At 42.2% G+C, this 12,698-nt stretch overlaps 2 protein-coding genes across 2 annotated transcripts; one reads left to right on the top strand and one right to left on the bottom strand.

The window, feature by feature from the left end:
- Window positions 1-2,863: 2,863 nt before the first annotated feature.
- Window positions 2,864-7,582, bottom strand: LOC311109560 (uncharacterized protein; the record flags this gene model as incomplete). Its single annotated transcript, XM_084152480.1, has 6 exons — window positions 7,500-7,582; window positions 6,317-6,613; window positions 4,614-4,865; window positions 4,321-4,419; window positions 3,142-4,030; window positions 2,864-2,888 (listed from the first exon to the last, which is right to left on the bottom strand). Exons 3-6 carry the CDS (start codon window positions 4,819-4,821, stop codon window positions 2,864-2,866), a joined length of 1,221 nt encoding a protein of 406 aa, XP_084008606.1. The 5' UTR covers window positions 4,822-4,865; window positions 6,317-6,613; window positions 7,500-7,582.
- Window positions 7,583-8,780: 1,198 nt separating this feature from the next.
- LOC311109880 (T-cell surface antigen CD2-like) lies at window positions 8,781-11,855 on the top strand. The gene is made up of 5 exons (XM_084152895.1): window positions 8,781-8,917; window positions 10,060-10,338; window positions 10,434-10,679; window positions 10,912-11,070; window positions 11,213-11,855. Exons 1-5 carry the CDS (start codon window positions 8,857-8,859, stop codon window positions 11,509-11,511), a joined length of 1,044 nt encoding a protein of 347 aa, XP_084009021.1. The 5' UTR covers window positions 8,781-8,856; the 3' UTR covers window positions 11,512-11,855.
- Window positions 11,856-12,698: the final 843 nt, after the last annotated feature.

Genomic DNA, 12,698 nt, shown 5'->3' with positions numbered 1-12,698 from the left:
AGTTCCTATTTCCTTATAAGGCACACCCTTAACTCGGCCCAATAGTCTGTACCCTAACAAACATTCATGAAAAAAGGTTCAACTGTCGCCCGCTGGATGGCTGTGTCAAAATACCTGTTGTCAGTTTACACTAGACTGAAATCTCCTCTTTCACTTGAGTCCGTCTAGACTGTAACTATGAATACCTGGGGGAAATATATTCACTTACCAACAATTCATTATCTGCCACAAATGCAACAGAAGATGGGGACTAATACTATTACTGTTGGAATTGATCGTCCTTTGTCAGCCATCTTCAACAAGTGCGAACCATGAAGTGAAAGTGAAAGATGTATTTATTTTTTATATACATGTGCCTACACCTCAGGCATTATTGAAAGGGACAAAAGCAACTTTTTCTCACACGTTTTTTTTATATTAACATTTGAAATATGTATTATTTTTATAGAGAAAGGTATCAGCCCTCACACCATGTAAAGGAGCAAGTAACCTCGTAATGAAATATTTTGTCATAAAATGCACCTAAAAATACAAAATGTATGTTGGTATAAAAAATGTAGTGTATACTGTACCAACACAATGCATTATGTTGATAAGCTATAACACAGTGGTGGAAAAAGTACCCAATTGTCATACTTGAGTAAAAGTAAAGATACTTTAATAGAAAATGACTCAAGTAAAAGTCTAAAGGTATTTGGTTTTAAATATACTTTAAATAATTTCCTCTAAATACAAGAGAAACAAAGCATCCCCGTATAGAGCCTAACATTTTTGTTAAACAAACTATTTCAACAAGTGCTTTTCAGCTGGTTTCACCTGGTACAGAGGCTGTAGCTTTACTGGTATCTGTTGGTCCAGAGGATTTACCTATACTTCTCTATGAGGTAGACAGAGTATCTGAGCTACTCTCTATGGCTGTACATGCTGTATCTGAGCTGGTGTCTACTGGTCCAGAGGATTTACAGTGGGGGAAAAAAGTATTTAGTCAGCCACCAATTGTGCAAGTTCTCCCACTTAAAAAGATGAGAGAGGCCTGTAATTTTCATCATAGGTACACGTCAACTATGACAGACAAATTGAGAAAAAAGAATCCAGAAAATCACATTGTAGGATTTTTTATGTATTTATTTGCAAATTATGGTGGAAAATAAGTATTTGGTCACCTACAAACAAGCAAGATTTCTGGCTCTCACAGACCTGTAACTTCTTCTTTAAGAGGATCCTCTGTCCTCCACTCGTTACCTGTATTAATGGCACCTGTTTGAACTTATCAGTATAAAAGACACCTGTCCACAACCTCAAACAGTCACACTCCAAACTCCACTATGGCCAAGACCAAAGAGCTATCAAAGGACACCAGAAACAAAATTGTAGACCTGCACCAGGCTGGGAAGACTGAATCTGCAATAGGTAAGCAGCTTGGTTTGAAGAAATCAACTGTGGGAGCAATTATTAGGAAATGGAAGACATACAAGACCACTGATAATCTCCCTCGATCTGGGGCTCCACGCAAGATCTCACCCCGTGGGGTCAAAATGATCACAAGAACGGTGAGCAAAAATCCCAGAACCACACGGGGGACCTAGTGAATGACCTGCAGAGAGCTGGGACCAAAGTAACAAAGCCTACCATCAGTAACACACTACGCCGCCAGGGACTCAAATCCTGCAGTGCCAGACGTGTCCCCCTGCTTAAGCCAGTACATGTCCAGGCCCGTCTGAAGTTTGCTAGAGTGCATTTGGATGATCCAGAAGAGGATTGGGAGAATGTCATATGGTCAGATGAAACCAAAATAGAACCTTTTGGTAAAAACTCAACTCGTCGTGTTTGGAGGACAAAGAATGCTGAGTTGCATCCAAAGAACACCATACCTACTGTGAAGCATGGGGGTGGAAACATCATGCTTTGGGGCTGTTTTTCTGCAAAGGGACCAGGACGACTGATCCGTGTAAAGGAAAGAATGAATGGGGCCATGTATCGTGAGATTTTGAGTGAAAACCTCCTTCCATCAGCAAGGGCATTGAAGATGAAACGTGGCTGGGTCTTTCAGCATGACAATGATCCCAAACACACCGCCCGGGCAACGAAGGAGTGGCTTCGTAAGAAGCATTTCAAGGTCCTGGAGTGGCCTAGCCAGTCTCCAGATCTCAACCCCATAGAAAATCTTTGGAGGGAGTTGAAAGTCTGTGTTGCCCAGCGACAGCCCCAAAACATCACTGCTCTAAAGGAGATCTGCATGGAGGAATGGGCCAAAATACCAGCAAGTGTGTGAAGACTTACAGAAAACGTTTGACCTGTGTCATTGCCAACAAAGGGTATATAACAAAGTATTGAGAAAGTTTTGTTATTGACCAAATACTTATTTTCCACCATAATTTGCAAATAAATTCATTAAAAATCCTACATTGTGATTTGCTGGATTTTTTTTTCTCATTTTGTCTGTCATAGTTGACGTGTACCTATGATGAAAATTACAGGCCTCTCTCATCTTTTTAAGTGGGAGAATTTGCACAATTGGTGGCTGACTAAATACTTTTTTCCCCCACTGTACCTATACTTCTCTATGAAGTAGACAGGGTATCTGTGCTACTCTCTATGGCTGTACATGCTGTATCTGAACTGGTGTCTACTGGTCCGGAGGGTGCACCTAGATTGGACTTTCCTGGATTGGATAGAGTACCACTGCCCGCCTGTGGACTAAATGCTGTGGCTATAGGAACAGCTGACAATCCTGGACTGCTTCTGTCAGGAGTGTCTGTACTGTCTGACACTGAGCTAGTGGGTCTCCTCAGACCTGATAGGCCAGGTGTTCGTCCCTCTCTGTCTACCTGACCACTGCTCCTCTGGGTTTCCATCATTTTCACTACTCTTCCTTGTTCTCCACCCATCTGACAGCCATGAGAGCGTCTTATAGATGATGGTTTTGGGGCGAGAGGTGGTCGGGGGGCTTTGCGGGGGAGTGTTTGTTTGGGAGAAGTTGGGCTCTTTCCTTCCTCTCTCTTCCCTCCTTTCTGTGTCTCCTCTTCTTTCTTCCCTCTTTCTTCTCCTTCCCCTTCCTCCTGCTCTTCTTCATTCTCTTCAGTCTCTCTCTCCTTTCCTTCTCTTTCTCCTCCATCATCTCTCCTATCAGTCTCTTCTTGCCCCTCTCCCTCCTCTGTCACTAAATCATCTCCTACTACCTCCTCTTTCTCCTCATCTTCTCTCCTTTCTGTCTCTTCTTGCCCCTCTCCCTCCTCTGTCACTAAATCATCTCCTACTACCTCCTCTTTCTCCTCATCTTCTCTCCTTTCTGTCTCTTCTTGCCCCTCTCCCTCCCCTGTCACTAAATCATCTCCTACTACCTCCTCTTTCTCCTCATCTTCTCTGTCCTCTCTTGTCCCCGCCTCCTTTCCTCCGCTCTCCTCCCTTGTGTCTAAGACAAGGACTTTCTGGGACATAAGTTGTCCATCTCCCTCTCCGTCTCCCGCTCCCTCTCCCTCTCTCTCTGTGCCATAACCACCCATGCTTTGGTCAGGTCCTCCCCCATGATGCTCTCTGCTGTGCTGTGTCTCCAGAGTCTGTGGGTATGGTGAATTAAAGTTAAGGCTGCTCCGAGGTGGCTTCGAAGGAGCAGTTGGGCCAGAACCCTCCGTAACAGTCCCCAAGGTAACGTTCATGTTCTGCTTGGATTCTGCACTCTGCTCTTTTTCTTCCCTCTGTCTCTTTCCGGACTCCCAACCCAGAACCTGATTCTGGTTGTTCAGTTTGAAAGGGCTATTACTCTCAATAACATCTGTATCAGTGGATCCTGCCTTGTCCAGTAATGGCTTCTTTTCTCCTTTACCCTCTCCAGAGGTCTGGTTGATCCGATTGACCCTATCCTTTACACTTGTGAGTTCTTCATCTTGTAGTAGTTTATTCTCCTCTTCCACAATCTCTGCTTGGCTGATTGCCACCACCTTCTCTCGATCCTCTTCAAGATGGCTGCCATTCCCTGTGCTCTGCAAATCTAGACGACCGGGGATGTCATGACCGGATTGGAAGGTATCAGCTATGGTGTGACCAACGGAGCCGACAGATTTTGATTGATCCACAGAATTAGTTACAAAAACAAGGGAGGGGAAAGAAGGAAAGTCAATGGGTATGCAGGTATGGATCTACTAGAGGGCTTAGAAAGAAAGGGAAATGCAACTTCGGGGAAAGTGACAGATTTTCTTCAGTCGATTATGAGTCTAAACCGAACACAATGAATCAACACAATGTCACCACAACTTCAAGGAGACTCATACTAAAGAACCTTGTCATAAGGTATTACTGTACTTAATTAAGACTGGGGCTTACCTTTGGAATGCTTCTTGATGAGCCAGACCACAACAACAACCACAACAGAAACCAACAACAAGACACCTGCACCAATACCAATGTAGATGTAGGGATTACCTAATACACATACAGACAGATATAAACAGGTCAGGTCACATGGTCAGTGGAAACTAAACAAAGGAATTCCTATTGCTTTATCAACAGCATCAAAATACTTGGACATTATTTAACCTTGACTTAGTATACCAACAGAATGGTATTGGCTTTACAAAACTCAAACCTTCTATATCTCGCCTATCTCTCTTGTTTACCTGTGGCAAGGCAGTCATTGCTGTTGTAGGTCTGTGTCTTCTCACTGACTGGGTTCCTGGCCTCACAGCTGTAGTTGTCAGACTCTGGGGATTTTATGTTGTAGTGCTGTCCAGTCTGCTCCTGGCTCCACATCTCCCCCTGGTGGTCAGGCCAAGACCAGCGGTACTCCACCAGCGGACCCTCAGCCCTGCAGTGAAGTGTTGCCATGGTACCGTTCAATTCACAGGTGACTTCAGGTTGTGATACTGGGTCTGTGGATGGAAATGGTGGAGTATGTTATGCAACAGTGGATGGATATTCAGGGATATTTCACACACACATGCACGCACACGCAGACACACTTATTCTTTACAATGTGTTTGTGTTCTAAACTGTTATCTCTCTGTTAGCTTAGTGACAGCTGTTGGATGGCTGGTGGTACTAAATGTAAATCCTGGAAGTTTGAACTTTGACATTATGTCATTAATGGAGGAGTACGTCACACAGAGGACACGTGGTGACACACACATAATAATAATAATAATAATAATAATAATAATAATAATAATAATATGCCATTTAGCAGACGCTTTTATCCGAATGCATACATTTTTACGTATGGGTGGTCCCGGGGATTGAACCCACTACCCTGGCGTTACAAGCGCCATGCTCTACCAATTGAGCTACAGAGGACACTGTACACACACATACACACACTGTACACTGTACACACACAGACTGTACACAGGCTGCACACACATTGTACACACACTGAACACACACTGTACACACACTGAACACACACTGCACACACACACTGCACACACACACACACAGTACACACACTGTACACACACTGTACACTGTACACACAAACACTGCACACACACAGACTGTACACAGACTGCACACACATTGTACACGCACTGAACACACACTGTACACACACTGTACACACACACACACACACTGTACACCCACACTGTACACACACAAACACTGCACACACACTGTACACACATCCTGCACACAGACTGTACACAGACTGCACACACATTGTACACACACTTCACACACTGAACACACACTGTACACACACACACACACACACACACACTCTCTCTCTCTCTCTTTACAATGTGTTTGTGTTCCCAGTTTCTTTCTCTGTAAACTTAGTGACAACTGTTGGACTGAAAGTCTTGCACAATCATGGAAATGTCAACAGTATTTCCTTTCTCTCTCTTTCTCTCTCAATTCAATTTAAGGGCTTTATTGGCATGGGAAACGTATGTTAACATTGCCCAAGCAAGTGAAGTAGATAATAAACGAAAGTGAAATAAACTATAAAAATTAACAGTAAACATTACACTCATAAAAGTTCCAAAAGAATAAAGATCTCTCTCTCTCTCTCTCTCTCTCTCTCTCTCTCTCTCTCTCTCTCTCTCTCTCTCTCTCTCTCTCTCTCTCTCTCTCTCTCTCTCTCTCTCTCTCTATATATAAACCCGTATGGTTGGTTCTAGGCCAGGGCATCTGACGTGATTGCTATCACCCTGGCATTCTTATCATGGGGATTTTTGGAGAGCGCGGCATAGGTTTAGTTTATGTTTGAGAAATTAAATAAAAACAAACCAGAAACAAAATGTGTTTCAAAAGTGAGCAGCTGTTCAACAGTACTTATCATACTACAACAAGCCAGTGCATTATTTAGGAAACCCTGACTCACCAATCACTTCCACTCTCTGCTGAAATGTCTGTATTTTACCACTAATAAGACACTCTGCCTCATACACCCCACTGAGCTGCTTGGTCAGCTGTCTGATTGTGATTTCTCCAGTGGTGGTGTTCAAGGATGTCTTCCCTTTAAATTCCCGAAATGTCGTTATCACAGCAGTGGCCCATTCCACCGCCTTATTTTCACCATGTTTCCAGAGGATCTCCTGTAAAACTCCACCACGGATCCCAGGATTGATAATGACATTGCTGTTTGTGATAACATAACGGGTGGTGGAAGGTCCAGCTGCTATGGGATGAGAACAGAATTACACCACAGTTAACATGACATAGTCACATCGTCCTCATACGGTATAATAATGTGCTGAGTAATTGTAAGTTACAATGTTATTACCCTGTAACAGAACAGTCTTTCCCCTAGTTTATTTTCTAGACAGTGCACAAAGGCCCCCAAAGCAACACATGACACAAAATGCGGTAAAAGAAACACAAAATATTTTAGGGTGGGGAAACAGAAGGTGTGGGAAATAGACGGTAGGGTAAACTCTAGCTAGGCTAGTAACAGAAGGTGTGGGAAATAGACGGTAGGGTAAACTCTAGCTAGGCTAGTAACAGAAGGTGTGGGAAATAGACGGTAGGGTAAACTCTACCTAGGCTAGTAACAGAAGGTGTGGGAAATAGACGGTAGGGTAAACTCTAGCTAGGCTAGTAACAGAAGGTGTGGGAAATAGACGGTAGGGTAAACTCTACCTAGGCTAGTAACAGAAGGTGTGGGGAATAGACGGTAGGGTAAACTCTAGCTAGGCTAGTAACAGAAGGTGTGGGAAATAGACGGTAGGGTAAACTCTAGCTAGGCTAGTAACAGAAGGTGTGGGGAATATACTGTAGTTGGGCTAGTAATTAGTCTACATTCAGTTGAAGTATTCTGAATAACTTTTTATCTCAACAAAAGAAAATACATTTGTAAGCAAAAGTAATCGAAAAAGGCTAACAATACCAAATATATTCCAGGGACAATCCATCAAGGGATTTTTCTAGGACAGGAGTAGTGAAGGAGCGTCGATCATGGATCCGCGCGTCCAAACACTCACTAGAATGAAATCTCAGCTTTCTTTAATTGTGTCTCGACTCCAATTATAAATAGTCTACTAGCACGGGGAAATACATTCACTTACCATTGACGAATTCTCCGCCATAAATGCAACCGAATATAGTGACTAGGCCTATTATACTGGGAGTTGGTATTCCTTGATCAGCCATTGCCCGCAGATGCGATCCATATGAAAGTGAAAGTGTTTTTCTTTCTTTCTTTTGAGGACTATTATGGGTGTGTAGTGTGTGTGCACGATCACATGGAATGTAGTCGACCACGGTGACCTCCTGAAGTCATCCGAGGTCTAGGAAAGGACATTTATATTCAAATGCGATGTTGCTGCTGCTGCTGATGATGATGATGAAGAATACTGGTAAGGTGTAAATTCTCTCTTGGACTGACTAAAATTGGAAAAACATACAACAATACTGACAGTTTGGGGGGAAAGGCAATTGGAATGTCCAAAGTGCAGGTGATGCAACTACCTTTATTGAACACTAGATGTCAGTATAGTTCTACAGCTCATGAGAACTGTTGTTCACTGGCTTGCCCTATTCCAATTCAAGACCAATCACCTATACTTGGGTACTTCTGGTAGATAGAGGAAAATAAAAGGTATCAACCAGTGGAGGCTGCTGAGGGGAGGACTGCTCATAATAATGTCTGGAACGGAGCAAATGGAATGTCATCAAACACCTGGAAGCCATGTTGTTTGATGTATTTGATGCCATTCCACCTGCTCCGCACCAGCCATTACCATGAGCCCGGCCTCCCCAATTAAGGTGCCACCAACCTCCTGTGGTATCAACACATTCTGCCATATTGCTTTCATTTGTCCAATCCTTTCAGATGGGCTCTCCAGTAGGTAATAGGGCTCAGTTTGGAATTGGTAAGTGACAACAGTGTATGAGCTTGCCTAAGCACAGACCCAGGGTCAGTTTTGTATGACGGCGTAGTGTTGGGTTGAGATAGGAAAAGCTGAACTGAAACCAGTATCATTAATAAACTTTATATGAGTAATATTCTTCTTCTTCTTCTTCTTCTTCTTCTTCTTCTTCTTCTTCTTCTTCTTTTATGAGAATGTCCAAATATGGAGTTTTGTGGCATTTAATGCCACACAATGAACGTAGCCTAGATGTCTTTTTTGACATGAATTGTATAAGAACATTTGTTAAAAAAGGTTGTGTTTAGGACGTGCCTGAGAAAATGCCTGTGTTGATACTGATGAGAAGATGAAGAGTTTGTTTGAAGCGTATTTTTTAAGATATGACATCTCTACACTGCTGAGGGAGTAGATACATACAGGGCCCGCTGGTTGGATCATTTCCTCTTCTGAGACACACACACACACACACACACACACACTAAGACCCAGGAAGAGTCTGACTACTAAACTGAAACCTGTACATTTTTCTCATAGTACATGTAGTAACAACACAATGGCCTGTACATTACTACAGGCATTCCTTGTCATTCATGGATTTATCTCTCTTTCAGCAGGTAAGACACTCTCCCTCTAACCCCCCAAACCTGTTGATTGGTTTTTGAGGATGTTTTGTTTAGTCCAGGTTTTTTTTTTACAGTAAAAAAGATTAGTAATTGTTAGATCAATTATTTGAGAAGAGGACGTCTATTGATTTTAAATAGCATTGATGGTCACATTAATGGATTGCTATTGAATCTGTAAATTTGATCACAATTGATTTGAGCAATGTTAGGGAGAAAATGAACAATGACGTGGCCAACAATAATTTGTTTGAAAATGTCTCTCTTCTGTGGTGCCTCGATTACGTGTTCTCTTGTTAACGCAACAATGTCATCTGTTTTTTAACAACTTCCTTTCCATGATTTGATATTGCAATTTTATCTCATTATTAGAATGATTTGTATGGATGTTGTAAATGCTATTTAGATATTTTAAGATCATTATGTGGTACAATACGTATTTCTTTACTTAAAAGTTTTTTTCCATGTCAATGTAATTTTTTTTATGTCAATTATCGTTGATATGTATGTGTATAAAATTGTCATTTGACCAACATCCTATTTACTCAAGGAGAAGGCTTAATCTGACCATCTGTGTCTATGAGATTGTCCCCAGATAGGCCATTTGATTTGAAGAGGTCCTGTTGTTGAAGTATCTGTGGCCTTTCAGACAGTTGTGGTTTTAGACATGTTCTGTTTCAAACAACCAGTACACAAGAACAGGAAGCTGTAATAGAACAATCTGGGTTACTGTGGCTAACCCAACCAGTTGAACACATCTTTTCATACAGTAGCATTATTCGAATTTGATCCAAGTTAAAAACACTTGGTAGAAGTTGTGACACTTTATTTTACGGGCCTGTTTTAGAGCGTATTTGCCAGGTAGTTGGCCTAACTGACAAATGACGAGGAACAATGGACAATTGTACTTGAAATTAACTTATTTTACTTTGAAATGTAGCATACTTCTCATACAAAAAAAATCAGTAATAATTGTAGATAAATGTAGATAATTATTATTGACATTTTTGGTCAAGCATTTATTGAATTAAATCACATTTGATAATTCTTAATTTACCCCAAAATGCAATAAATGTATGGTACCGTCAGCAACAACAGAGAATTATTCTGATATATTTTCTTCTCTTCTATCACAGATTCATGCAATTATTTTTTCCAAAATGGATCTCCCTTCACCATCCCTCTTAAATACACTGACTTGGGTTCGAAAGAATTAACCTGGAAACACAATGAAACAGTTATATTTAAAAGAAAGAAAGGACAGTTCAAGCCAGGCAAGGCTGATGACATCTCATATGATGGGTCTCTCCAGCTCAAAGGCCTGATGTTGAAAGACGAAGGTACTTACAAAGTAGAGGTGTTCGACAGCAACGGGAAAAGCCTCAAAGAGCAGTCCTTCAGACTGTGTATGAAGGGTAAGTCTCTTTCTTTATCTCTTTCTTTCCAACCATACAAGAACTGTATCCTCTCCTTTAGAGACACTGACAGCGGCCATTTTGTTTCTTTCCAGAAAAGGTTTCCAAGCCCTCAGTGACATTCACCTGTTCTAATAAGGCCATCACCTTTACCTGTACCTCGACCAACACTGAGGGAGTGAATTTAAAGTGGAGCAGGAACAAAAATACCCTAGATAGGGAAACAAAAACAACCATGACCATCGATCTGAAAACACTGAAAGCGACGGACACCTTCACCTGCTCTGCAGCCAACGAGGTCAACGAGGAGACAAGTGATGTCATCAAACCAACATGCAAAGGTATAGTATGTTTGAAGGGCTCAATTGCAATTCTCTTTGCGAATCTCTCCGTCTTCCTCTTTCCCTCAGTTTTTTTCTCTCTCTCTGTTTTTCTTCTTCTGTTTCCAGGAAGAAAGGAACAAATATCTAAGATTGGTGGCGCACCTCATAACAAAAAAAGGTAAAAAAAGAAAGTCAAACATCTTGTTTTTCTCTCCTCTGCTCCACCCCTCATCCCCCACCCTCCTCTCAGCTGTCTCAGACTCAGGTGTTCCTCGTTCACTGTTTGGTTTTGATTTCTGGACCATGGTGGGCATCCTGGCCGGGGGAGGGGGCTTGGTACTCCTCCTCATCATCACCACCATGGTGTGCTGCTGCCTCAGCCGACGCAAGAGCCAGATGCGCTTTGAAGGTAATCGCTTCAGACCAAAGGTCAAACATCTATGGCTATAATGTTGGTGTTGTGTGAACAGAAACATTTACGGTATCTACAGTATCTTGTCTTTTTTTGGGTACCTCCCTCCCTCATTTCATCTGTTCATTCTCCTTCACAGAGGAACGAGAGTTGAGACTAGCCCCCCTGACCAAGACCCAGCCTCCTTTCCACCCAGAGGGCCAGACAAAGCATCCTTCTCACCCAGAGGGCCAGAGGCAAAGGCAGAGACCCCCCGGTGGGGCCCCACCTGGTTCCACTGGCCCCAGGCCCACAGCCAGAGCCTCCAGCCAGGCAGCGCCCCAACCCAGAGCCCAGGCTCGAGAGAGGCCTCCACAGATACCGATGGATGACGATGAGGAGCAGCCCCCACCGCTACCCCAGCCCAGGAAGAAAGGCCCTCACCCCCCCAGGCAATGAGTCTGGAAAACAGGTTTAGCCTATATACTTTTTGATCCAAGGAAAGGAGTTCCAACAGTCTACATGTTGAAAATGTTATTATCTAAAGAATAGAAAAGGAAGGAAAAAATACCCAGTGTTCTATTCTACAAATTAATATAGATTATTTTTACACTCATTTTTATATAAATTAAATGTTTTTCTTCCAATGCCTTTTCAAAATTATGTGTCATTGTTTTTATGTGTTGAGTTGAGTGCTTAGCAAAATCATCCATAGGTTGTAGCCTATCTATCCACCTCCTCTTGAATTTGTGACCTTAACTTGATGTCTGTGTGGTTGTCAATAAAAACTAAAGAATTACAGGTACATAGTCATTGACTCAATTATGTTATTGCCGACCACAGAGCTAATGATGAAGCTGTGCTGAGGCAATGTATAGCATCTTCGATGATTAATAGCTGACAGACCTGGGTTCCCGTCAAATACTATTTAGAGTATTTAATTTACTTTCAAATACATTTTGAAGTTAGCGTATGGATATTTTTCTTTGAAAATACAAGTACACTAAACAAAAATATAAACGCAACATGTAAAGTGTTGGTCCCATGTTTCATGAGCTGAAATAAAAGATCCCAGAAATTGTCCTTACGCAAAAAAAAGCTTTTCTCTCAAATATTGTGCACAAATGTGTTTACATCCCTGTTAATGAGCATTTATCCTATGCCAAGATAATCCATCCACCTGACAGATGAGGCATATCAATAAGATGATTAAACAGCATGATCTTTACACATGTGCACCTTGTGCTGGGGACAATAAAAGGCCACTAAAATGTGCAGTTTTGTCACAACACAATGCCATAGATGTCTCAAGTTTTGAGGGAGCGTGCAATTGGCATGCTGACTGCAGGAATGTCCACCAGAGCTGTTGCCAGATAATTAAATGTTAATTTCTCTACCATAAGAATTTGGCAGTACATCCAACTGGCCTCATAACCGCAGACCACGTGTATGGTGTCATGTGGGCGAGCAGTTTGCTGATGTCCATTTTGTGAACAGAGTGCCCCATGGTGGCGGAGGGGTTATGGTAGGGGCAGGCATAAGCTACAGACAACGAACACAACTGCATTTTATCGATGGCAATTTGAATGCACAGAGATACCGAGATGAGATCCTGAGGACCATTGCCGTGCCATTCATCCGCCTCC

The sequence above is a fragment of the Coregonus lavaretus genome, assembly GCF_964263955.1.
Source record: "Coregonus lavaretus genome assembly, chromosome: 35".
NCBI lineage: Eukaryota > Metazoa > Chordata > Actinopteri > Salmoniformes > Salmonidae > Coregonus > Coregonus lavaretus.
Note: the sequence above shows the minus strand (reverse complement) of the source record. Positions and strands in the feature narration are given on the sequence as shown.

Excerpts from the sequence above, each read along its gene's own strand:
- LOC311109880 (XM_084152895.1), top strand. The coding sequence starts at position 8,857 with ATGGCCTGTACATTACTACAGGCATTCCTTGTCATTCATGGATTTATC. Across the intron at positions 8,918-10,059 it reads ATTTATCTCTCTTTCAGCAG|ATTCATGCAATTATTTTTTC; the intron begins GTAAGACACTCT and ends CTTCTATCACAG. Across the intron at positions 11,071-11,212 it reads GAGCCAGATGCGCTTTGAAG|AGGAACGAGAGTTGAGACTA; the intron begins GTAATCGCTTCA and ends TCTCCTTCACAG.